This window comes from Nelumbo lutea, chromosome 1 (assembly GCF_056320005.1).
Source record: "Nelumbo lutea isolate HS-2025 chromosome 1, American lotus-T2T, whole genome shotgun sequence".
Classification (NCBI taxonomy): Eukaryota; Viridiplantae; Streptophyta; class Magnoliopsida; order Proteales; family Nelumbonaceae; genus Nelumbo; species Nelumbo lutea.
Genome location: NC_142684.1, coordinates 25,873,254 through 25,900,710, shown reverse-complemented (window position 1 = coordinate 25,900,710; position 27,457 = coordinate 25,873,254). Strand labels below are relative to the sequence as shown.

Genomic DNA, 27,457 nt, shown 5'->3' with positions numbered 1-27,457 from the left:
TACATATTGAAGGACTCCGGGCTCCTCAGGTTTGTAGACTGTTATATGAATCTGGCTGGTAGGGAGGGGGTTAAGTACGTTAGACACCTTCTGGAGCATCGGTGTTGTCGCACCCATACCTTTGTGGGTGCGTTTGGGGAGTTCATGGCCACCATCGAGGATGTGGCCGCTTTGTTGGCTTTGCCGGTTGGGGGCGCTTTGTCTGCTCATCACTTGTAGCATATCGAGTCCATTCCAGCAGATTTGAGGGATCTCTACGACGAGCTGCTTGTGGAGATTGCGGCTTACAAGGTTATAGTAGACTGGTCCACTACTCGGGGAAAGGTGTCGTTGGTGGCCTAGCTTGAATACTGGTTTGAGTCCCATGGTAGGGAAGACGTGATGGTCCGGGGTGCGGATATGCAGTGTCATCTCGCTGCCTACATTTTGTATGTGGTTTCGCAATTCCATGGACTTCCAGACTATGGGTTGTGCATAACTTTAGTGCCTCTCATTGTTCTTGCTGCTAGTGGCCACCAACTCCCTCTGGCGTCTATGTTCCTTGGCTATTTATACGAGCAGATGGACGACACTGTTCAATAGATGATGGACCCCTCCAGGCCAACAGGCAGAAGGATTTTAAGATAGTGAGATTGACATCAGGCTGGCTTCGCTCAACGGATTTGTGTGGAGGCCATACACATGAGCGGTGTGCCATTCTATGCCTTTCTATGTTGGTATGCCAATTTCAGAGGGTGGTGATCAGCAGTGCGTCATCGATGCGAAGAGCCCTGCCGCAGGCATAGCACAGATAATAACTTGGTCTGGCTCCATCGCATACCTCGATCGTGCGGGGGAGGCTCAACTTAGTGTTTATCGACCATACCGAGTACTTCGTCAATTTGGTTATGACGACATGGGTGCTCAGTTTTTGAGATCTACCAGGGAAAACGTCTTCTGGATCCGGCGACATGAGTTGGCCTTCCCCGGGTGCACACGGTTCCCTGTCGCAGGTTTTGCGTGGGTGTAGGGTTGTGCTTCCCTCCAGCTTTCTTATCAATGCGTACTTTTTGGGGTTTCCAAGAGTTGTTGCGCGCAAGCTCCAGTCTCTGTCAGTTCAAGGCTCCCCCTGAAGGTCATGCCGCCAACTAGGGAAATAGTCTCACCGCTCCCCGGTTGCCCATGCCACAGAGAACGATGACAACGCACGATGGAAAGCATCCAGCAGATGAGGGGACGAGTAGCCGCCCGCTGGTGAAAAGGCCACGATCCTTGAGGGTGCCTCGTCAGAGCCTCCCATGTTCCACTCAAACACCAGTTGTGCCACAAGATGCAGCATCGGACATGGCTTCATCGCATGACCAGGAGTATCGATCCAAGGTCATGGAGGAGCCCTCTGCTCCGACACCCGGGAGCGATGATCACTCGAATGTTGGGTCCGCGCAGTCAGCAATCACAATCCCACCTTAGAGGGTCACATGTGTCTGTTTTTTGAGCGAGCGTGTGAAGAAAATGGCTGCCCAACCTCGAAAGAGGGCGCCGAGGGAGGAAGATTCGGTACGCACCTTGTTCTTTTAGTCCTCTTTATTTTGATACTATTCCATTTTGATCCATGGCTGAGTGTCACTTGGTTTGTTGTGTTTTTCTTTAAGTCTGTTGAGACTCGTGACACAGCGTCAGGCGCAGGGCTTCTAGCAGTTCCTTCGGAGAAGGTAAACTTGGTGAGTAAAATTGTCTTGTCGATGCATTTATTGTCATTCTTATAGTTGACACAGTTGCATGGTGGGGTTATAGCTAATTAGTGTTCAGTCTTCTGTTTTGAAGTGCGTAGACATGGACGAGGCTCAGCCAGGCACGAAGGCGTCGGTAATCCTTTTATGGACAAGGAGGTACGCAAAAGGTTGCTATTTTTGTTGATGTACTGCTTATGTCTCACTTGAGTTCATCACACTGATTGTTTGTTTCACCCTATAGCAGACCTCATTTCCTACAGGTATCTCCGATGTGCCGATCATGCCTATTATCAGGCGGTTAGTGGAGGACATGACATCATTGCAGCCCCCCCAATCATGATGTTAGGGATGCTAGTGGTGCTGGGGGTGGCGATGCTACTCCTGATGTTGTGGTGCGGGAGGGAGACTAGGCGGTCGCAGACGCGAACCCAACCATTCGTCGTAAAGAAGTCTTTACTGCTCCACCTGTCGAGCCTGATGCCTCTACGAATGCAGGAGTCAGGACAGATGCCGAGCCAGAGACCTCTATTGTGGGGGTTGGTGCCACTGAGGGCTTGGGAGATCAACCTAGGGATGAGTGTGTGGAGCCTGGGGTTAATGCTTCTGTTGAGCCAAAGGCCCCAGTTGGGGAGTTTGGTTTCTCCGGTAAATTGGAGCATCAGTCAGGGGACGGGGACACGGAGCCTGGGATTGTCTTTCCGCCTGAAGAGTTAACTTATGAAGAGGAGTTGGCTCAGATGCAGCAGGAGCTTATGGAGTATTGCGATAATCATGACATCCCGTTTCTATACCACCCGATTGTGGACCCTATTTCAGTTCAGGGCCATCGTAAGGGCGTCTAATACAGCGTATCTAGCTCAGTGGCACAATTTGCTTCGACCGCCATACGGGCTAGGTGGTTGCCAGAGGGAAATCAGCATCCCGAAGTCGTGAGTCTTGCATTGAACACTATCTTCACAATGGTGAGTCATGTGATGACCCGCCCAGCTGAAGAGCTGTTATGGTCCAATTTTGCCTGCTGGCTAGAGGCTTGCCGAGGATTGTCAGTAATGGGCTTCTTTATGACGCAGATCGAGGAGCGTGTCATCATGCTAGCCCAAGCTTTTTGGAAGTCTAGTCTGAAGGTGTCGTGATCTGTTTTGTTTTGTTCGCTAAAGGATGTGCACCTCTATCAGAGGGTTGTCGAGGTGAATATAGCGAAGATGACAGAAAAGCTTGAGTCTGCTGATGGATGAATGCGCCTAGCACAAGAAGATCCTCGCAGAATGTGCGGCAAAGTTGAAAGACCTTGGGGATTTCGAAGAATGTAGCTAAGTCTTGAAAACTATTGGGGATATGAGAAAAGAGTGGGCTAAATGATGAACATTTGTATTTGATGTAAAATCCTTCTAGAAATAGTCTTAAATATAATGTGAATTTTATGCGTTGTTGCTTCTGATACTGTAGTTTTACCTTTGATATGATTGTCAGCTCGATTCTTGGTTATTTGCTTTTGTGTGTAACAAAAGTCGAATTTGTAAAAAAGTAAAGAGAGTTAATTGTTGGTCATAGGTGACTTCTAGTTTCAAAGTGTTTAAGGAAAAAAATATGAATGCGGCTGCTATTTTACCCCTTAAGACATTGTTGAGTGCGATAGAGTTATCTTGACATGATGCGATTAACTTATCATATACATAGGGGAGTGATGTTTGAGCGAAATGTGATCCATGAGTGTTGAGTCTATTGCTTGTAAGTGTGTGATATGTGCTTTGGAGAATATCATATATGTGATTTTTATCGAACATGTATTTGACGCAGGTGCGCTCTGCCATAGATTGTTTAAAGAGATTTGGGAGTTAATCTCAATTTAGTAACATCACAAGTGAAGTGAAAAATGAAGAAATCGCGTGTATCCCGTAATTTGGGCCTTCCGTGCAACTGTGTTGGATGTCGCTAGGAGAGACAATAGCGAATTTTGCTAAAGTTGAGTAGTGTTTCATGAATTTGTAAGAAACGTTTGAGGGTAACATTGTTCGAGTGTTTCTGGTTGAGTGTCCATTTGTCCTCATCGCAGTTAAGTATCGGCACAGGCGTAGTAGGCTTTATCGTAGTGCGTTAGAGAAGTTGAGCAATGTTATTATGTCGTGCTGAGAGATTGTCATATGAGAGTAAGCTAAAACTCATATTGTGTGATGTAAATAAGTAGGTGACTAGAATGCTCATAGGAAGAAGAAGTCCAATGTCGCAACATTGTAGTGTTTGAAGTCTCTAGGGGCCTTCCACGGGCGGTACAGTTAAGGTTTGGTCGTAGTATGAATAATTGGCATAAGTTAGAGCTTCTTCGCAACCATTTTGCTTTTCTGAGTATGGTCCTCACAAGAGAGGGTTGTATTAGCTTTCCTGTGGCAATGAGATATTAGTCGGTCGAAGTTATTATTGTTCTTTGGGCAAAGTGTTCACACCAATGTATTAGGCGGTTGTTGTTTATTCCCCCTTAGATCATTGCAATTATGAGTTAGACAAAGTGTCTGCATTTATAAAGTGGATAGGGGTCGTACCTAATGTTGACAAAGCCCCCAAGGGCTGCCTAGAGGTGTGGATGCACCTGGGGTTGTTGGGGCATGTAAGTACGAGCTTGGGGTTTCCAGGTGGCATGAGTGTGAGCTTGGAATTTCCACTTGAAATAAGTGCACCTAGAGTTGCCAGGGCCTTCCCGGGGTAGTCGGGGGATGAATGCGCCCAGGGTTTCCAGGGCCTTCATATGAAGAATGTGGCATCGCGGAACCGGCCAAGGAATGAGAGTGTACTTGGAGTTGCTAGGGCCTTCGCATGGAACATACAGCATTGTGGAACCAGCCACGGCATTGCGGAACCGGCCAGGGAATGAGAGCGCACCAAGGGTTGTCAGGGCTTTCGCATGGAGCATGTGACATCGTGGAACCAGCCATAGCAACGTGGAACCGGTCGTAGCATCCTAGAACCGGCCAAGAAATGAGAGCGTGCCTAACGCTGCCAGGGTTTTCCCAAGGTTGCCAGGGATTGACTGCGTTTGGGGTTGCTAGGGCCTCTGCATGGGGCATGTGGCATCATGGAACCGGCCACAACATCATAGAACCGGCCGCGGCATCGTAGAACCGACCAGGGAATGAGAGCGTGCCTAGGGTTGTCAAGGCTTTCCTAGGGTTGCCGAGGATTGATTGTGCCTGGGGTTGCTAGGGCCTTCGCATGGAGCATGTGGCATCATGGAACCGACCAGGGAATGAGAACGTACCTAGGGCTGCCAAGGCTTTCCCGGGGTTGTCAGGGATGAGTGCAGTCTTGAGGGTGCCAGGAGGTGTAAGCAAGTATGGAGAGTATATTTGAACAAGTTATAGCATTTAGATCATTTGATTATTATCAAAGTATATAGATGCATGCAGACTTTATCGCAGCCAGAACTATATAAAAAAAGAAGAAACTTTATGGAAAAAAGTGCAAGTTGTTGATACATGCATTAGTGATAGAGTTCAATAAGAAAGCAGATATACTGAAATATTGCACATTTATTCAGGGAATGGGTACATGCAGTAGTGGGATTACAGAAATACAGAATTACTTGAAGTAGGGTTTCAACCAATAGTCATTGATTGTTTTGTCCTCTTCTTCTATGTCTACAGTCTTCAATACATAATAGCCCGAAGTATGGGATTCTTTTATCAGATACGGCCCCTCCCATGTTGGGGCGAATTTTCCTGCAAACTTGCCCTTTCTAATGTTTATCGCCGTTTTGAGTACCTTGTCCCCTTTTTTGGAGCTTTTGGGTCTCAAATGTTTGTTGAAGTTTGTGGCTAGGGCTTGTTTATATTTGGTCTGCTTTTGCAAGGCCATGTTTCTAGCTTCATCGATGACCTCGAGCTTGTCTGTGAGTAAATGGTTCATGTCCTTTGGTTTGACTTTCTTACTCATCACAAAGGCTACTTGGGCGGATATGGCCCGTATTTCTGCTTGTAGTACTACTTCTTGATCGTATACCAATGAGTAGGGTGTTTCTTGTGTACTCTTTCTGATAGAGGTGTGATAGGCCCAAAGGGTTTCTGACAACTTTTCTGCCCAATCCTTTTGATTATCGGCCACTATTTTGCTCAACATCCTCAATAAGGTCTTGTTTGTGGCTTCTGCTTGTCCATTCCCTTGTGGGTAATATGTTGTTGATGTTCTTAATCTTGCACCGTATTGCCCTAAGAGGTCACGAACTTCTTAATTTTTTATAGATAAGTCATTGTCTGTCAGTATCCACATTGGAACTCCAAATCTGTGAACTATGTTCTATCTTTGGAAGTTGGCTATGTTGTCTGCGCAAATTCGTCACAAGGGTATGGCCTCTGCCCATTTGGTGAAATAATCTGTGGCCATTATGATGAAGCAGTACCCTCTGTAAGGGGGATATATCTTGCCTATGAGGTCTACCTCCCAAGTGTGGAATGGCCAGGGTGTGATGACTAGGTGTAGATTGTTAGCAGGTTTGGGAATTCTTTCGCCATGGATGTGGCACTTATGGCATCAGCGTGCAAGTCTCTACGTATCCTCCATCATGGTTGGTCAGTAGAACCCTAAGTGTAGGATATGGTTGTGTAACGCTAAATGTCCTTGATGGGCTGCAGGTTCAGAGATATGGGCTGCCTTTAGTACCTCGTCGATCTCATCACTAGCTAGGTATCGCAAAGGATTTCTTGTGTGTGATTTTCTATATAGCATTCTATCCTAGAGGTAAAACCACCTAACCTTAGATAATAACCTCCTCCTTAGTGTAATATCAACGGGCAATGTGTGGTCTTTCAGATAGTTTGTGTACATCCTCCTTCAGTCCTCCTCACAAACCACAAGACACTCTCTACCATATACTTGTGGGATGCATTTATCGCATTCCCATTGTACTTTGGTGGAGTCTCACTTCATCGCAGGCCAGTAATACCCTAATCTTTGTAATTTTCAGAATAGGGTGTTTGTAATATTCCCACAATGGCTTTTATGTACTTCGTTCAACACTGTTTCAGCCTCTACTTTCCTTAGGCATCTCGTCCTTACTCTATTTGGCTGTCTGTGATACAGTACCCCATTCACAAGTTGGAATTTTGCAATCAACTTGCTATCTCGTGTCCCTATGGTCTGACTCTTCATCTTCTGAATTATTTTATGCCTCTAATCATCTGTTGTTATTTCACTTTTTTCTTATACCCAATCCCTTAGAATGACGGTTGATTGTTTACCAACTGACTAGATGGTGATCTCTATTGGCTTCGTGCTAGCTTGTATCTTGGACCCGAGGGTGGCTAGCGCATCAATGAACCTATTTTTGGCTCTATTTTGGTGTTTGAAATCTACATTTAGGTTGCAGACTAACCTTTGGATTAGGGTCCTGTATGGCAGAATGGTCACCTCTTTTACTATTGTACTTCCATCAAGCTGCCCAATTACAAGTTTAGTGTTGCCAATCACCTTTATCTTCTTTGCACCATCTTCTATTGCATTGATCAAACCGAGGACCAGGGCCTCGTACTGGGCTATGTTGTTTGAACAAGGGAACTGGAGTTTGAAGGAGTAAGCAAATGTTTGTCCGTCGGGTGAGGTTAGTGTTACTCCGACGCTAGCCGAGGTGCTAGTGCTACTCCCATCGAAGGCTAGGACCCACTCACTACTTTCGACCACAACAATCATAGGTGTGTCTCCAGGTACTTCATCCGAAATGGGAAAATCACTACTTGAGGGGAAGTGGCCAACAGATTTGTTGTTGCTTGACACTTGATAGCCCTAGGTTTGGTGTACTTTATCGTATATTCATTGAACTGCATCATCCACTTGACAAGTCTACCGACGCTAGCCAAGGTCTGTCTATGAAGAACTTAATTGGGTTGTTTCGTGCGATGAGCCTTGCTTTTTGGCCTAGGATTTAGTGCCTAAATTTTTATGTAGCAAAGACCAGTGCTATACACTATTGTTCCATGTGGGAGTAGTTTTTCTCGACTGGTTTAAGGGTCCTGTTGGCGTAGTATATTGGGAGTTCCACTCTATCATCGACCTCCTATAACAATAAGCATCCTATGGCCTCTGAGCCTGTTGTGATGTATATCCCAAATTCTTGCCCGTCCTTTGGTGGTGACATTGTTAGGGTTCTAGCAAGGGTTGCTTTTAGTTGTTCGAATGTCTATTGATGCTCCTAGGTCCACTTAAACTCGACAAACTTCTTGACTAACTTCATCAGTGGTAGTGCAGCATGCACGAGGCTAGGGATGAACCTCCTTAGGTATGAAACCTTTCCTAGGAAAGTTTTCAATTAATACTTGTTGGCTAGAGGTGGGAGATCTAGGATGACTTTGACCTTGCTCTCATCTGGGTGTTCCTGTCTAGTCCACTCTGTAGCCTAAGAACTTGCCTGATTGTACTCCAAATGCACATTTTAATGGGTTTAACCTTATTTTAAAATCCCTGCATCGAGTGAAGACTATCCTTAAGACTTCGGAGTGGTCTTCTTTCTTCTTCGCTTTAACTACTATGTTATCCACATAGCATTCAATTTCTTTGTGTATCATATCATGGAAGACGCTAGTCATCACTCTCTGGTATATTGCCCCAGCGTTCTTCAGGCCGAAGGGCATCACCTTGTAGTAGAAATTCCCTATCGATGTCCTAAAGGCTATGCGGGGTGCATCTATAGAATCCATAAATATTTGGTTGTACCCACTATAGGTGTCTAGGAAAGAGAAGAGTTCATATCCCATAGTCAAGTCTATCAACACCTTTATGTTGGGTAGAGGGAATTCATCTTTTGGATAAGCCTTATTTAAATCCCTGAAATCAACACAGCACCTGTGATAAGGTGAGGTTAGTATTTGGTTGATGTGCTATTGCTAAAGGACTAGGTGGGGAACACTAACCTGAGTTGTCCATTCTTTTTCTTTATTGGGACTATATTGGATAGCCACTGGGGGTGTACTATAGGTTTGATGAAACCCACTTTCAGGAGCCGTCCTACATCCTCTTTGATCTTCAGGGTTATTTCAGGCTTAAAAATCCTTTGTGGCTGCTTCACTGGCCGGAACTTAGGATCTATGCATAAGGAGTGTCTGACGAGGTCTAGATCTAATCCTGACATCTGGTCGTATGACCAGGCGAACACATCCTAAAACTCTGTGAGAATACACAGATTAGACTGTTTATCGGATTTGAAGGTTTTGCTTTAAGGATAGTTCCTTACCTTTTAGAAGTGTGATAATCTATTCTTTGTCCTCAGCTGCTAGTTTAGTGGATATGTATAGCGGTCTTTTTTCTGTTTCATCAACTTTTAAGTTGATCTCTTCTAATGGTTCTTTAATTGTGTCTACAAAATCCATCATGCACTTGTAAGGCGCTCTGACTTCATTGCAATATTTCAAAACGTCCTCCTTCAACTCCTGTCACTACCCACGTTATTATCTGTCTCTTATTTTGGGGTTTTGTGTCTGATAAGATTGTGGGTAAATGTCGTACCTTTGTGTCATTCTCAGTGGATGAATTATTATTTGATGGCATTACTGCAACAACATCAATTTGCAATAATGGTGTGGTGAAATGATGCTAGTTGAAACATTACTTAGAGTCTTTCGTTAGATGATTATAATGACTTTTTGGCAAAGAAGATAATATGTATTAGTAGAGGATTACACAAATATGTTTGGGGGGAATGACGTACATTCTTTGATGATCTTATCAACAATCAATTATGAAACTAAAGAGTATTGCACATTAGTGATGAATTTTTTTTAAAAAAGACATTTACCATCAGTACAAGTTGCAATAAGGCTACCTTTTCATGTTTAGCATATTTGAATTTCATCGGATAAATCATGATTATATAAAGTCATACCTCAAGGATGGCCTTCTTGGTTGCGGGTGGATTGTTGTCTTCATAATCCGCGATGGTGGTATAATAATCCTTTCTATCGCTCTCTATCACTCGGATGCATCTACTTCTCTTCTTTCGTTCGGTGGTGTCCATCGGATTGCTCTCTATGGGATTAGGCAGCTTTGCCCCCTCGACCTTAGTTATTCTCGTCTCCCCTTTCTCTGCCAATTTTGTGAAATAGACAGCATCTTGTAGGTGCATTTCTGATTTATCAAACAGGGCTCTAGTGGCTAGGATCCCGATTGACCATCCTCGGTGTTTGGCTTTGATGCACTGATGATATGTTGAAGGGACGAAAGCCAAGGTGTGTATTATTGGGCATCCCAAGAGGGCATGGTAAGAGGTCCACCCTAGGATCACCTGAAACTCCTACATGACGTTGAATGGGTCGATTGCTACCTATAGCTCGATGGACCCCTCTATGATGGACGCGTTCTGATAACTCTGCATTTTGATGCCTTAAGGGCATCAATTCAAGGGTATTTTCAATTTTAGAGTAGTCAAATTGTGTTCTTTTCTCAGTTAATTTCAATGTTGTGACCTCTGAGGGTCCCCATGCAAATTTTATGCAAAATTGAGAAGTTTTCATGGCTGAAATGCAAATTTTAGGAAGCTGGTGTGGAGTCCAGTTGAGAGATGGGTGTTTTTGTGAAAATTTGAAAGCAGGAGGGTGTCTAAACCCAGTTTGGTGCCCCTCCTACTATATTAGCATGCTCCCCATGCCTTAGCAAACCCTAGGGCGCCTTTTAACCCATTTTTTCACTCTTAACAAACCCTAGTCACCCCTAACTGTTAAATCATCACCTTTCATCCCTTCTAATCTCCACCATCCATTCTAGGGCATTCTCTTTTTAGCATTCTAACCCTAGGAGCCACCTAACTTCTAATCCTCATCATTCAGCTCCCCACCATTAAATCTCAGCCATTCCCTCCATCTTATATCCTAACCATTCAATCTAGGGCATAATCTATTATTTTAATCTTAACCCTTCAACCCTAGATGTTCTAATCTACACCTTCCATTTCTAGGTGCCCAAATCTTAGCCCTACATAATATTGGGTGCCTTCTCCTTTTATTTTTAGCCATAAGATCACCCCAAAACCATCTTAGCCATCCATTAAAAACCCTAGGGCACCCATATTTTTGCTAAAACCCAGTTGCTGCCCCCTTCTTTCTCTTTAATTCCAGTTATATCCACTCTTCTCTATAAAAAGGACCCCAGGGGCCCTGGAGAAGGGGTTGGTCAATTCACCCAGGGAAAAATGAAGGTTGATCTTGAGAAATTCAAGGGTAGAAGAAGAGGAGGATGCCCAAGCAAGAGGAGGGGTTCCTACTTGCAGTTCACTAACATCACTACTACCACCTCTGGATTTGAATCATAATCATATTTTCTTTAGTTTTAAAATTACTTTATGTTCTTTAATTTCTAGTTTAACTTTTCCTTCCTACAAATTTATTTTTATTAGATTTCATTTGTGTTTTATTTCTTTTCTGGAGATCTAAAATTCGGCCAGGTAAGACGGAAGGCCTAGCTCGAGAAGTTCGAGGGTGGAAGGAGAGATCTAGAAACTACTACCTCTAATTGGATTCTCAGAAATTTTTATTTTGTTTCTTTTATTTAGTTGTTTATGTTATTTGCTTATTTTTATGCACTTGTTATTCTCAGTACTTTTCGAATTTGGTTTTAATGAATTCTATTTTTTTAATTAATTAATTTTTTATTTCCACAACTCCCACTTGCGTTCTCTTCTCCCGAATCTAAGTACAAGATATTTTTCCTCGCTTCCCTATGGATACAACCCGTTCTCACCCATTTACTACGTTAGTAGTTGTTTGAGAATCGGAATAAAATTATAAATGTTTAAACTGGTGTTCTGAAGTGTTTAATGACACACTTCCAGACACACTAATAAACCTATATTTGTACATATTTCCATACCTCTAACTTAATGATTTTGGTAATAATGTTTTTGGAATTAGCATGGTATTGCACTAATTATGATGAAATTGTCTTTCAAGATGATTTGGAGCTTAATTGTGCAATTTTAAGGAGGAGTTCAATTTAATTGATCAAGATAATCATAGAGGAAGGACCACGCAGCAATGATGCTCCATGATGTAGCCATGAAGGAGAGAATCCATTGAAATCGGATTTGATATGTATGCACAAATTTGGGAAATTTCCTATTTTGATATATTCCAGTATTTTGGGCATAACTTTCTACCTACAACTAGGATTGAGGTGATTAAAATGGCTAATTAAAGCTAAGAGATAGGGATACAACTCTTGGGTTTATCACTCAACCTAATTCCACCGACAATTAAGTGTAATTCAAACTACAAGTTTTAGGTCCAACAGTTGGCAGTGTATAAGAGATAAGAATTCAACTGAGATAAAAACTAAGAGACCTAATTTGTGTTGAATTAGGAATCTACATTGAGAAGAAATTGAAGAGTGGTTACACTATAAAAAGGACCATAGGCTCAAGGCAATGTGACACATCCTTAGAGAGAATTTAGAAGAGAAAAAAAGAGGAAGCAATCTTAGCACATCAGAAGAAAAGAGGAAGCAGTTTTAACACGCTAAAGAAGGAGATGAACAATTCAAATCTAAGAGGGAGGAAGGCTTAGTTGCTGCATTTGTCTTCGACCTCCAAAGGTTAAAATTTTCTTGTTATTTTATTCATTCTTTGATGTGTTCTTGATGTGTTTCCCTTTAATTTTCTTGAGTATGTTGATTTTAATGATGTCTAGCTAAATTCTCTTAGATAGGGTTTAGATGGATTTTGATCTTAAGATTATATAGTTATTTGTTTAATTTAATTCAAGACCTTTATTATTTGCATGAGGAATTTTTTTTTGCTATGCTTAATGCTTTAAAAGATTTGGCCAATCTTTTAATGATTTGATGATTCATGCATGACTGACCAAAGGATTGTTATGAATTAGATCCCTAGCCAATAAAAATCACATGATAGACTATGATATCGAAAGATGATTAGCTCATGTGTGGGAATCAATGGAGCTTAGTGAGTCAAATCCCCTTCTACGATTAGAGGTTTCCAAAGAAATTAATGCTTATTTTTCCTTTTAACAACCACTTAGACATTTGATGGTAGAATTGGATTAATAAAGGATTAATATGACTTGAGAAAGCTTATTAATTGATTTAGGGAAATCCACCATCACAAGAAAATAACTCTAATATACCTTAGGGTAATTTTGGTCTTGAGTTGGATTAAATATTTAATTATATAACCTTGATTTAATGAAATCTAAACCCTAGTTGCATTTATCCATTAATTCGGTTTTTATTAAGTTCTTGGATTTGCATTAATTCTTTTATTTTTTTCCTTCAATTGATTCACGAGTTCAACTTAGTTTAGTTTAAAATTGATTTGGTATTGTGATCTAGTCTTTGTGGGATCGACACTTTTCTCATCATTATATGCACATTTGGTTAAGATACACTTGCCTAAATTAACTGTGCATAAATTATGCAACAAGTTTTTGGCGTCATTGTCGGGGACTAGTTTATTGCATATCAAAACTACCTGAATTAGCCTTAGATTGAACATCTATTTGTATTTATTTTTTGATTTAAAATTTTCCATTTTAATCTCTGTTTGGTTCGGCTTTATAAAATTTTTTAGGAAAATTTTAATTTTTTTTTCTTTTTCTTTTCTTTGAAGGTTCCTAGTGCATGACACGCACTAAGGGTGGAAAATTAATACCCCTTGATCAAGAAATCGAAAGGACTTTGAAAAAACAAATGAGAGAGAGAAAGAACAAGATGGCTCAAGACCAAAATAATCCAAGGACATTGATCTTTTACACTATACCTACTCTAGATGGTACTACATATTCACTACCCAAGAAGATCAAAATAAATAAGTTTGGGGGTTGTAATACATGTGAAAAAATAAAGAATATGGGGATATCTAGAGAGTATATTTATATGTGCATATCCTTCTATGCTCTCTTGCTTTGTAATTCTTTATCATTTCTTTGTTATCCCCTACCTAGGCCTTACATTACAAGCTTAATAAATACCTATTGATCTAAAGTTTTATGATTGTCTACATTAGTGGAGAAGGATTATGAAGAGCAAGCCTATGGAATATCCAGAAATTTCAAAGAACCATTGGTTTGCATAATTTGAACTAAGAATCATGTAGAACACTCCAAAATTGGCAAAACACACATACAACACTTCAATTTTCATGATGAGATTTTGTTAGTATAAGATTCATGGTAATTCTTGGATGGTATTTTGAATGTTTTCTAAGTTATATACCTTATACATTCTTTTAGGCATATACTTTGGAAAATCAAAATAAGCAAAGCATGATCAATTCATTAGCTTAAGTATGATTTTATTCATATTTTGATCGACGACAATCAAAAGCTAAGTTTGGGGGTATTTGATAAGCTTATATTTGTACATACTTTCATACCTCTAAAATGATGATTTTGGTAATAATGTTTTTGAAATTAGCATGATATTGCACTAATTATGATGAAATTGTCTTACAAGATGATTTGGAGCTTAATTGTGCAATTTTAAGGAAGAGTTCGATTTAATTGATCAATATAATCATAGATGTAGCCATGAAGGAGAGAATCCATTGAAATCGGATTTGATATGTATGCACAAAAATCGGGAATTTTCCTGTTTTGATATAGTTCCCATATTTTGGGCATAACTTTCTGCCTACAACTCGGATTGAGGTTATTCAAACGAATAATTAAAGCTAAGAGATAGGGCTACAACTCTTGTGTTTATCACTCAACTTAATTCCGCCGCCAATCAAGTGAAATTCGAGTTACAAGTTTTGGGTCTAGTAGTTGGCAGTGCAGAAGAGATAAGAATTCAACTAAGATAAAGACTAAGAAACCTAATTTGTGTTGAATTAGAAATCTGCATTGAGAAGCAATTGAGGGGAGACTGCACTATAAAAAGGACCATAAACTCAAGGCAAAAGGGTACATCCTTAGAGAGAATTTAGAAGAGAAAAAAAGATGAAGCAATCTCAGCACATCAGAACAAGAGATGAAGCAGTTTCAACATACTAGAGAAGGAGAGGAACAATCCAAATCCAAGAGGGAGGAAGGCTTAGTTACTGCACTTGTCTTCGACCTCCAAAGGCTAAAATTTTCTTGTTATTCTATTCATTCTTTGATGTATTCTTGCTGTGTTTCCCCTTTAATTTTCTTGAGTATGTTGAATTTAATGGTGTCCAGCTAAATTCTCTTAGCTAGGGTTTAGATGGATTTTGATCTTAAGATTATATAGTTATTTGTTTAATTCAATTCAAGACCTTTATTATTTGCATGACTTCAATCCTGGTCTTGCAAACATTCAATCACTAATCTAAAATGGTAATGATGTTGTACCCTCTATAATTTTTAACCAAGAGATGGGCCTCCCATATAGCCCACACTTCCCCTATAACAATGGAGGTTGACCAACATTCATAGTTTTCTTATCCAAAACCACACTCAAATTTTACACTATTAGTGAGTGCATGAGACAAAAAAAAACATAAACTTTGCACTACTAATGAGTGCAAATCATAGTTACAAACAAATAAATGCAAAATTGGACTAGGTGCAAAATTTGTATCTGATTTAGATTTCCATTGCAACCAAATGCAGCCTAAAGAATTCCACAACATAACACTAGGTATATATGCCACCTAGTGCCCATTTGGGAGGGCTTTCACACAAGAACTTTTACTTGTGCGAGGTGGGCCTCACCTTGGCAATCTATTATCATGTTTGGTAAAAACTGACGTTGAACGAATTAGATTGGGCATTGACTTGAAAAAGGGAGTGCTTCATGGGTTAGAGGTTCAACCGCGGTCAAACCCATTGTAGTTTCAATTTTTTTTTATATTAAAAATTAAGATTTGAGGCTAAAAAAAGGTATTTTTTCTAACAAAAAAGTGGAAACATGCACCCTTAGGACACATAGATCATGAAAAGTTACCCAAAATAAAAATAAATCACCTCAATTGGATATCTAAGTGCAAAGTTATGGCCTCCAAAAGTCTACATTTATGTTTTAGAAGATTTTCAAAAAATCGACTGATTTTCTAAAATTGGGACCAGTTCACTGGTTTTCTGAGTTGGACCTGCCAGATTGGCAGTTTTAGCCTTTTAGGTAGTCTATTTGTGACTTCTGATTTTAGGGATATAACCAAACCAACCAGGTGCCTGGTCATAATTCAAGTGGTTCAACCGCTTGGTCTGCTCTAATTTTCAATACAACGGTAAAAACCTTGGAAAGCCAAAAATGACTCCAAAACATAGCTTTATGCTGAAGCTTTTTTAGCTACTTTCTCTTTTCTAAAGTAATCCAATGAAAGCAGCTGAACCAACGCTTCAGCCCTCCCAAACGGGCCCTTAGAAATGAAGTTAGTCAATGAACAGGCTCAGCTCAACTATCGACAGAATAACACTGAGCAATTTGGGACGGGCTAACTCGAATCCAACAAAGCTCAAACTCATGGGCTTCCTCTTGAGGAGCCCGACCCAATAGGCCCAAGTTGCGATCTCTGTACTCAAGTAATTAATCCATTCTCATTGCAGAAATAAATTTCGAAAATAAAAAAAAAACCCTCTTTAACTCGTCTCCTTCTCCCTCTCTCTCTCTCCTATTCTTCTTCCATCTTCCTTACCTCCGGCGTTCTCCTCCAGAAGCGTGTATTTGCTAAAGTACGCCCGGTCTCAACGTCTGCAGAGAGGGAGCAAGAATGTACGGGGGTTCGTCAAAACTCGGTAGAGGTGGAGGAGGCGGTGGTCGGGGTACGAAACGCATCCACAATCCCTTCCCTCCGCCGCCTCCCAACCGCCCTGCCAGCGCCGCCGGTGGTCGTCTTACCATCGGTGGCGCCGGCTCTCGTAACCGCCAAGCTAGCACCACCCCAGCTGCCGCCCCATCAGCCCCGGAAGAGACCTTCAGCCTTGTCACGGAAAGTCCACTTGCCTTCGCCATGATCATCCGGCTTACCCCCGACATAGTCGACGAGATCAAGCGGGTTGAATCGCAGGGAGGTACTGCCCGAATCAAATTCGACTCCAATACTAACAATATGTCTGGAAATGTAAGTAACTGATTCAATTTCTTTGAAAGCTTCTCTATTTTTTAATTTGATTCGATCTCAGCACTCCTGTTTAGTTTGAATTAGAACTTCTTGGTGTCCTTGAGTACCATTTTCTGTTACTACTTTTCTTCTGGTTGAATTGAACTCATCTATCTGCCTTATTCTAACGGTGTCTCTTGTTAATTCTTGAAATTGGAGTGATTGAGATTTGAGGCAATTGACTGATTCAACCATTATTCTAATCTTGTTTATTATTTTGAATAGTGTGTTCCATTATTTTTTTGGGTTTATCTGTTTCCTTGTTTTTATTTCTCATTGGAACTTTTGGAACCTCCAACGCCAACTAATGTTAATTTAACTACTCTCTAATGGACACATAGTATTGTTGTTTAGTAAAACTGGTGTAGAAATATAATCTGTCAAGGCAACCTAGATGAGGTGGGCATGATGATCATATAAATTAAATTGTACAAACATGAACGCCTTAAAGTAGCTAAAAAGCACGAAGTTGTTTCAGATTTTTTGCCGCTACAAAATGATGAAACTCTGACCCGTGGAGTACAAGAGACAGAAAACCAGGAAACATCATTCCTTTCAGGACCTTCCCAAACAAGTGAATTTTGTAAAAGCAACTGGAAATTACTTTCTGTTCCATTAGAATCTTTTTGAGTAGCACTTTTGTGCAACAGGAGCTTATAAAGATAAACTTTTCTTTCTTTTGCTTGTCTGTGGATTATAGGTTCATTCATAAAAAACTTATAACTCCTTAGTTACTTACTGTTCTTCCTTTTAATTTGCTGTACCAGTCAAGGTTCAAAGTAGTGATACAATATACTTCCTATTCGGCCTATCATATCATATCTTTAGGTCCCCGATATGCTATTTGAGGGGAATTAGATGATTTTAATGTTTTTATATGTTAAATGAAAATGTTGCTATTCCCCTGCCAAAGTCTAACACAAAAAAGATAAAAAAAAGACCAGTTTTGGTCAAAGCAAAACTCTTTATGGTATCAATACGTTGAACCTTGGTGCCAAAGCAGCAGTACTCTGAAATGATCCAATGACTAGGCCATTATTTCTTAGGCATGCAACATGCCTTAGAAAAGGCTATCTCTATGATTGGACAATTGCATATGTGACCAACAGATCTGGTGATACCTTGCTACAGCCCTGGCAACCTCTTACTAACAACATAAAAAGGTTGATTTTTTTTTCAGATCATTGAGTGAGGAAGATATCCATGAAATACTTTTCCTCTCTCTATTTGTAAATGGGGACTACAAATTCATGTTATTGTTTTGAATGTTTTTTTCTAAATCTTTATCTACCTGACCAAGGGTTATTTGGTGGCATCAAATTCTCCATTTTTTTCTTGCAAGGAATTTGTACCATTGGCCTTCTGAATTTTCCATTTTTAGAATATTAGTTCTTTAATCTTCATTCTTGTTCTTTTAGCTATATAATCCCTAGCATTAATTAGAGTTGTATTTTGGTGGTTCATCTATTTTGATAATCACTTTAGTGCATGTATTGAGTAATGGACTCAATGCTGGGTTAGGTTAAAATTTTTCTTATAATTTGTATATTTTCTTCAGAGCAGCTAAAATCTATTGATCACTTTTTATTTAACTATTTGCAGTAGATGCATGGAATTTCACTTTCTTGGTCTATGGATGTGAAATGATTATGATTAGGAACTTATCTAATAGAGATTTGGATTGTCTAAAATGTAAAGCAATTCTCCTTTGTCTCTTTTGTCCCTCATAACTATAAATTAGCTTCTATGCATGGACTGAAATCTATTAAGTTGTAGCCACCTAATCATACATAAAGGTGTAACATCTTGAAGGTTTATTAACGGATCTAATCATTGAAATTCACCATATCTATTCGGACAAGCAATTTAAACAGAATTGTTTTGCTTGGTTCAATTACTTTTCTCTATCTCTTTTATGCAGTTATTTCATTGATCAGAAAAAATGCAGTTATTCTATTCAGCTGTGATTCCTGTATTCCTTTCCTAGTTTACTTGTAAAATTCAAGGAGGGGCTGCAGCTCGCGCCTCTTCCTTGGATGTTGTATGAATTCACAACTTGAAATCAACTTCTGAATTAATAAACTTATTATTATTCATCAAAAAAATGCAGTTATTCTATTCATATCCTGTATATTTAGTTCTCTCCTTAAATGTTATGTCAGAGCTTATTGCATGGTTCTTCTGATTGAACTTTTATTGCTTCTGCTTTTCAGTTTATATGGTTTCATATTCTTGTAACTTGCTTATTTTAAGCAATAGAAGATTTACAGTCTAGTGCACCAGGTTATTGATGTAGGTGGTAAGGAGTTTAGATTTACATGGTCACAAGAACCAGCAAACCTCTGTGATATTTATGAAGAACGACAAGGTGGTGGGGATGGAAATGGTTTGCTTGTTGAATCTGGGTGTTCATGGCGCAAACTAAATGTACAACGTATTTTGGATGAATCTACAAAGAACCATGTGAAAATGCGGTCAGAGGAGGCTGAACGTAAACTTAGATCTCGCAAGTATGTAAAGATATTGTTAATTAGGGATACTTACTTTTCTTGTACTTGTTATAATTGTAAATGTTTGTAAATCTTCATATTTTAACTTTTTGATATTTTTTATTGCATAAGTCTGGGACATATCTTTGCATATGTATGTCATAAGCAAGGTTTGAAATGTCAGTGTTGGTGGAAATCTTGGTCATCCAAATATAGGAAACATGGAAATGTTGGAAATATCGTATGGAAATACAGTAAAAATTATAGATATGGTGGAAACATTGTAAAATATGCAAATATGCAAAAATATAGAATGATATTTTATAAAATGATAAAAGAAACACGGACACACCTTTTTAAATTATTATCTTGGTCCAAATCATTAAACAAAGCTAAGAAACTAAGGTTGTAGGCAAGAATACATTCTGAAGTTGACCTGTTAAACTAGGGTTCGGGAGAGGGTTGAGGGAGTCAGATGATCTTTTCTCCCTTTTAAATTCGGTGTTTTTGGATCATTCTTGTCTTGATAATAGATTTTGGTCTGAAAAGTCCTCTGGTTGTTTTTCATGCTCTTCTTTCTTCAATTCTTTAGTGCACTCTTCCAATTTGGTTTACTCTTTTCCTATAAAAAAAGTGTGGAGTGCTCCTATACCTCCAAAGGTGAGAGCTTTTTGTTGGGAAGTGGTTCTCCAGAAAATCAGTACTTTGGACTTGCTTCAGAAAAAAAGACCGAATTGGTTCTTATCCCCTCATGTTTGTAGTCTTTGCTTGAAGAGTGGTGAGACGGTAAACCATCTACGAATATCTTGTCCTTTTGTTACTTTTATTTGGGATTGATTTTCCTCTCTTTGTGTGTAGGTGGGTTCCTCCTACAAGTGTGGTGGATCTTTTTGAATCTAGCTTTTTTCATCAGTCAAAGAAAAGAGGAAGGGTAATGTGGAGAGTAACGAGGGCAACAGTTGTTTGGACAGTGTGGGAAGAGAGAAATAACGGAATCTTTCAAGGGAAAGAAAAATCAGCACATGAAGGGATCACCATCAAGATCATACATTGGCTGAAATCGCTGGATCTGTTCAAGGACTTTCTGTAGATGACTTAATTAGATGGTGGAGTGTGGTAGCAGCTTCTTCCTGCCCCTCTTTAGCTATTCAAGAGGACTGGTCGCCCCCGTTATGTTTGGATGTTAAGTTAAACTTTGATGGCAGTTCTATAGGTAATCCAGGCCCCTTTGGAATCGGGGGTGTCTTTAGAGATGGGGGAGGAAATGTCCTGGCCCTTTATTTTGGCCCGATAGGACTGGGGGACTCTCTTAGAGCAGAAGTTTTGGCACTCCTACAAGGGCTCAAGCTGGATAAACAGCTGGGTTTTCAGCAGTTGGAAGTGGAGGGAGACTCAAAATTGGTAATAGGTTGGATGTAAACAAACAGCTTAGGTGCCTGGTCCCTTAGACAACCTATAAGGGAGATTATGCAACTAACAAGGGAGCTTGAAGTCAGGTTTAAATGGAGTAGGAGATCAGCCAATGCAATGGCTAATACTTTAGCAAAGCAAGGAGTTAGTAGGCAAAACCTTTTTTGGGCCTGTTTGTAATCTGTGGAGGGGTCACCTTGTTTTTTGAAGGCGACAGTTGTACTAAGTTTCTTAAAGAATTAATGAATGTTACTGTTTCCAATCAAAAACAAAAAAGTTGACCTGTTAAACTTTAAGATTCAAAGTTTCATGATAGATCAATCAAATAATCTATTACACAAACAAAAAGTAATATTTAACTTCATGTTTCATGTTTAAAATGAATATTGAACTAGCTCAAAGTGGTAATTATGTAAGTTAGACAGGCAACCACATTGTTACTCCACATATCTACAATATTGTCACCAACTTATGTTATGATACTTATCTCTTGTAGTCCACATACTGCTGGTAGTATCCACTGGGGAATATGTCGATTCCAGTAAATTTCATGTTGCTACCCATGGAAGTAGAGATGGAAATATGTCGTCGAAGCTATCTCTTGTGCTCGACATAGTGCTGAATAGTGTTCATTGAGGAATATGTCAATTCCAGTAAAATTTTGTGTTGCTACCCATGAAAATGGAAATATGTCGTTGAAATTTTAGGGAAATTAGGGACATTTTAAACCATTCATAAGATATAGTGACACTATGTGTATGAAATCCCTTTCCGCAATTAATTTTGCTTCTTTTTTCTTTGATATGCTTTTTGAGAAAGTAAGCAACTATTTATCAGCACCATGGAATTAAGATCTGTTTATTTTCCGGGTCGGAGTATCTTTTTCATTTTAAGGTGAGTTAGCAAAGGTGATGCCTTTCTGAAAATAAGTTCGATCAAAACTTATATTTGGTAGGGTCTCTTTATGTAATGCAGTTCTTTTTGGAGAAAGATCTTGGGCAGGGTTGCATTATTATTAATTGTATCAGTATGTGCTGTATGATTATGGTTCACAATAAAGAAGGCAAGTTTCTAATGCCAAGGAGATGCTTTTGGGATTGGTTTAGGAGTTCTTTCAAATCCTCATAGGGATGTTATTGGGAAGTCCTAGATTCACTTTCAAGTTACCATGTCAAGTTTGGGAATTTATATCTATGTCATATAATATACACATTATCATTAAGAGTGTATAACAGGGGCTTATGGATAGCTTACGGTTCTGATAAATTCCTCTCCCTTGTTTCAGTGATGGGAACCCATACTTGAATGAGTCCCAATTAAAAAAAAAATTCTATATAAAAATCAGTAGAATCAAATAACTTAGGTTTTTTAGCTGTTCAATTTTGAATTTTTATATATACTTGTTGTGAATATCTGATTACCTGATAGCAGAAGAAAAGGGGCTAGACCACCTTGGAGAACAACAAGAGTGGCAATCTATGGGTGGTCGGGGAAGAAAGAAACAATCGAATTTTCCAGGGGAAAGAGAAGTCATAGGAGGAATTGATTGATAATGCAACCATCAAAGTAGCAATTGGGTAAAGGTACTGGATTTATTCAAAGAGTTCTCAAGACCTAAATCAGTTTCTCAGGAGGCTTGGACACCACTCTCACCTCAAAGAGTCAAGCTGAATTTTGATGGGAACTCACTTGGCAACCCAGGACCATCTGGAGTAGGAGGAGCTCTAAGAGATGGAGAAGGAAATCTACTGGCCCTTTTCTCAGGGCCAACAGGGATGGGGCCGTGGGAGACTCTTTAAGAGCTGAGGTACTGGCTCTTTTCCATTGGCTGAGATTAGCTAAACATTTGGGCCCTTCATCAGATTGAAGTGGAAGGAGACTCCAAGCTGTTAATAGGTCGGGTACAGGAAGGAAGTTTGGGAATTGGAATTATAGACAAAACATGAGAGAAATTTGGTGGCTGATAAGGGATTTTGATGTAAAATTTAATTGTGTTAGAACCTCAGCTAATGCCTTGGCTGATGGATTAGATAAACAAGGGTCAGCAGGGAGGATTTTTTCTGGGCAGCTTTGTAACAGGGGTTTGTTGTATGGGGTCAGTGCTCCTGTTGGGGTGGCTGGTTGTAATTCTTCTATTTATTAATGAAATTTACCATTTCCGATTAGAAAAAAATCTGGTTAGCTGACATTGGTGCATGGACTCTCCTAAATGGTTGACATATTCATGTCAGACACACATCAAGTTTCACACTCCACAGATCTCAAGGACACTTCTATGTCACATTTCCTTTTTGTCTCCTAGCTTATTTGACATAAATGAACAGCTATGGTACAAGATGAATGCTATTTTTTATATCAGACATTACTTTTTTTTATCAGATTTTATATCAGACGTTACTTAGTAACATGGCTCTTGAAGGTGTTGACCCACCTCTTGACTGAAGGTCCATGTGTCTTCATCTTGTTTTCAGCAATAGATGTTCCCATCTCTTGGTGATCATCTGCACGATCAATGTCAAAACCATCGTCTGGAAATGGAGTGATTCGAGTATGGCCAAAAAAATGGCTGAGAGGATGGATGTTCTAAATGCAAATTTTGTCAGTAGGTTCGTTGGAATTAAGCTGGAGGAGAAAATGGAATCCTGGGAAAATTTGCAATGAGGTATGGGGAGAGTTTTGGGAGTACTGAAGCTGAATGGGGGTCTGTTTTTGTTTATGTTCCATAGCCAGATCTGATGCTAGGTGGGCTTTGGAGAAGAAGAGAAGAAGAGCAGGGTATGCGATTTGAGATTAAGCTGGTGGTTTCCAGTGACAGGTCTGATTCAAGAAGGTAGAAGAAGAGCAATGTGGATTGGGGTATGGGCATTCCCCTATATGCGTGGTGCCTCTTTCTCTTTAAAGTCATTAGGGTTTTTGTGGTAAATTTCTGAAATATAACGGGAGATATAGAAGGTGAGAGAAAATTGATGTTGCAAGAATCCTAGTGGGAGTTGAAGAAATCTCTGCTGGTTCCAAATTCATCAACAATTTTGTTTGTAGGAGAAGAATACGAGCTTAGGACTTTTATAGAGGAGAAGATAATACATCCTTCAGGGTAGAAACTGGTGCCAAAAGGGGAGAAGGAGAAGGCAAGGGGAAGGATAAAGCAGATTGGGGTATGGAGTCTCAGACTTTTTGCTCTGGTGAGTTGGGGAATGTGAAACGTTGTTCAACAGTTGAAGACAAAGGGGGAGATAGACCAAGGGGCAAGGAAGTAATTGGGCGGGGATGAGGCATTAATTAAGGAACATGTGAACAAAGTTGGCAAGGAATAGGGGTATCAACGGTATTCGAAAATCCGATTTTGAATTCAACATTTGACATAATCAAATCGAATTTGGATAATTCAAATATCTAATCGGTTGAATTTGGATATCCTATTCTTGCCGAATAGTTAATCAGATTCGAATTCGGATATGACCTGATTCAATTCGATAAATATCCAAATTCGACCGATTATTTAATTCTTATATATAATATATAAAATATTTTATATAATATATATAATAATTAAGTTATATAAATAATTTATGTATTTATATACTTTATATCAATAAAATATTTATTTTATATATTTATTAATTATCTAAAATAATTAATTAATCGAATTCGATTTGAATCGGATATTCGAATATTTAATCGGATTTGAATTCAGATATTAATTTTCAATATCCGTCGGATATCGAATTTTCTAATTGAATTCGAATTCGGATATTGCCTGATCCGATTCGAATTCGATCCGTTTACACCCCTAGCGAGGAAGCTATGGAAGACTTGGATGCCGACAAATTAAAGGAGGTCCTCAAAGGGATGCAGCTAGTCATTAAAGGGACTGGCATCGTTATTGGGATCCACTTCTTAAAATCATAACGTAGGACTGGAAAAAGGGATGATTGTTTGATGTAGGGCCAGCTCAGTTCTAGTCCTTAGAGAATGTTGAATGGTTTTCTTGGATCAGAATTTTATGGCTGTAATGGCTTCTTGGAGGAATAAGAGAGAAAATAGGGAGAGAAAGAAGAGAGAAAATACCCGGATTCTCTCACAAGGCGCCTAGAATCACTCTAGGGCATGGGAATCCCTCACCATAGCTAGCATAAGCTGAAGAAAACTCAATAAACTTCCTTGCGTTTTGTGTAAAACGTCCTCTAAGATTAACAGATCCTTCATCTCAGTTTTAACAGGTTAAAGGTTGTCAAGGAGAGTGATTTTAAGTTTAAGTTGATAAAACTGAGGAGAAAAGGAAGAGTCATTAATAAACCTCGAGAATTGGGTTTGGGTGGTTGCTAGGTATGATGGCAATGGTAAGAAGAGACTAATCTCGAAGGTCGCGGCTGAGCGGGATGGATCGGATAAGCTCCAAAGCCCTGATTGTTGTGAGCAGATTGCTGTTCGAGGGGAGCAGATTGTTGGGAGTGTTGAGAATGAGAGGTTGGAGTTCGATTGGCAAGTTGGTAACATAGATTCACTTTGGCTCTTTCTTGGTTGAGGTTCAACCTGAAGTGGTTGAGAGGTTTGATGGATTGGGTTGCTGAATGTTCAGAAGGAAGGAGGAAGAAAAGGTCGGAGTGCAAGATGAAGTGGAGGAAGGTGTAATAGGGGAAAGGAGCATTGATAAGGGAAGGAGAACAAGGGAGGCTTCTATAAGAGGTGAAGACAAGTTTTTTGAAGACTTTTGTTGTGCAAAGAATGTGGGTAAAGAGGATGAGAGTGGCTTGCTGGAAGACTGAGGATTTCTTGAACATCCAGGCTGCAATTGGTAGGCTTGGAGTTGATTTGGGTCAGAAAAGAAAGACTGTGATCATTGGTGGAGCTATCAGTGATCCAGAGGCTCTAAAGAAAGATCGTGTATATAGCAAGTCTCAAATTATGCATCTTACCAATTTTTTTTTCAAGATTGAAAGGAGGTTTGGTTGGGGCAGGTTCTATTAACAAGTATAATAAGAGTCTTCAGGGAAAAAGGAACAAAGACCAAGGCTTTGAACAAGGAGACTGTTGAGGGGTGGGGCTTTGAGGTTCAAGATTCAGTTGGGATGGAGCTCCAGTTGTTGGATTCACATGAGGAAAGTTCAAAGCTAAAGGTGAAAGAAAGAGGCAGCAATGGAGAGAAAGGAATTGATGAGGTATTGTTAGTCAATAATAAGGAGAAGAGAGGGGGAATGGAGATTGAGAATATGGTCGATAGGAATATCAGAGGGTTGGAAAGGGCTTAGGCTTGTTTTTCTGGGGCAGAGAGGAGTGTGCAAGAAGAGTCTTTGAATCTTTTGAAAGGGGAATGAAGGAAGAAAGATTAGAGATGAACATGGTAGGGGAAGGAGAGGTGTGGAATGATGAAGGAAACGGTCAGGAAGAAGTGTTTGAAGGAGGTGATTAACGATGCTTACAAGCAGGGGAGGAACTACTTGCTTTTCTATTTGCATTTTTGTTTTGGCTTTGTGTTTGGTTTGGATGCTGTCTTATCACTCTGGCAATGACTGTAATCAGTTCTTCTCTTCTTTTTCTTTTCTATCAAAAAATGCAATATTTTTGGCAATATAATGTTAGAATTCAAACAATATGAACCAATTAATAGTATATATTTTTCCATAGACATATCCGTGAATCCATTTTTTCTCTTCTTGCTGAATTAGACTCTTGGACACATGTTGGATTCCGATTCCTGTGTTTGTATCTGTGCACAACACTGTTACCCAACCATCATGAGAGCCATTGAAAAGCCCATATAGATATAAAGAAGGAATGGGTTTCACTTCTCCTTCCCCAACCTTGTGTTCTGCAGCACAGCCTAGGTAATTAAAGGAGATGAAGGCAGGATGAAGAAAAAGAAGAGCAGAAAGGAATGCCTGAGTGGATTTCTCCCCATATATGTCCTACACAGTTCAGAAACTTTTTGGATTAGTAACGTTTTTTTATTGGTAATTGATAACAATAACTCTATTAATCTGCTGATCAAATAAAAAAAAAAGGAGAAAAAGAAAGAACAAGAACTTTATTAACCAAGACAAATTAAGAATAGTAAAAACAGCAGTTTGACACATAATGGGCACAAATAAACCCAAAACTTCTCATAGAATGACCAAGTACAATAAGGAAACCAATACAATGGACTATACCAGGTGTTCACTGACATTCTGGTCCATCTGAATGAGATGTTCACTCTCACTCTGGATGCTAGGGTTTTAATCTCTCTCACATAGTGTCAGAAACCCAAGGCCCCTCACTATCATGTATCATCTCTAAAGCACCCATTGACAATCTTCCATTCACCCTGCAACCTTTACCACTGTCTATCTCGAATCAATAAAAACCATCTCAGGCCACTCACTTGGGGAAATCTTTCATGATCTCATGTCACTCACATGAGACTCCCTTCCCATCTACAGGGGGTCAGCTACATGAATCCTATTTCACCATTCTGTTCTGTTCAGTGCCATATCCATCATTAAATATAGAGCCTGAAATTACAGCAGATGGCTTAGCTAAATGTGGAGTGTTCTTAGAGCATCTTTATAGCGACAAGCTTCCTCCTTTGTAATTTACAGGGGTTCTTCCCCTGCTTTGTACATCTTCCCATGCCCCCCTTTTTTATTAATGAATCTTAATTAACTCTTTTAAAAAAAAATTCCAGCCATGCCAGATTAAGCATTTCATGCTCAGTGAAAGCCCAGGTGGTGGTTGTGAGGTCAATGTAGAATGCCCAGGGAAGTGATCATGAGGCTTGATGGGGGTACCCTCGGTCAAGTCAGATGACCAGAGACCTGCCT

General features: G+C 39.7%; 1 protein-coding gene and 1 long non-coding RNA gene across 3 annotated transcripts in view; both read left to right on the top strand.

Moving 5' to 3' along the window:
* The first annotated feature begins 661 nt into the window (after window positions 1–661).
* On the top strand, window positions 662–3,149 carry LOC148874022 (uncharacterized). Of its 2 annotated transcripts, none has more exons than XR_016101744.1 (4): window positions 662–1,536; window positions 1,632–1,700; window positions 1,804–1,868; window positions 1,957–3,149. It is a non-coding gene; the product is annotated as an uncharacterized LOC148874022 (long non-coding RNA). The 2 variants fall into 2 exon arrangements; XR_016101745.1 differs by having other exon boundaries at window positions 1,396–1,536; window positions 1,789–1,868; window positions 1,957–2,094.
* Window positions 3,150–16,223: 13,074 nt separating this feature from the next.
* The window catches only part of LOC148874021 (dentin sialophosphoprotein-like protein), a 53,019-nt gene continuing 41,785 nt past the window's right edge, over window positions 16,224–27,457 (top strand). Inside the window, exons 1-2 of the mRNA XM_088966448.1 lie at window positions 16,224–16,719; window positions 19,042–19,268. Of these exons, the coding sequence (XP_088822574.1) occupies window positions 16,369–16,719; window positions 19,042–19,268 (578 nt within the window). The 5' untranslated portion in view covers window positions 16,224–16,368. The remainder of the gene's footprint in view (window positions 16,720–19,041; window positions 19,269–27,457) is intronic.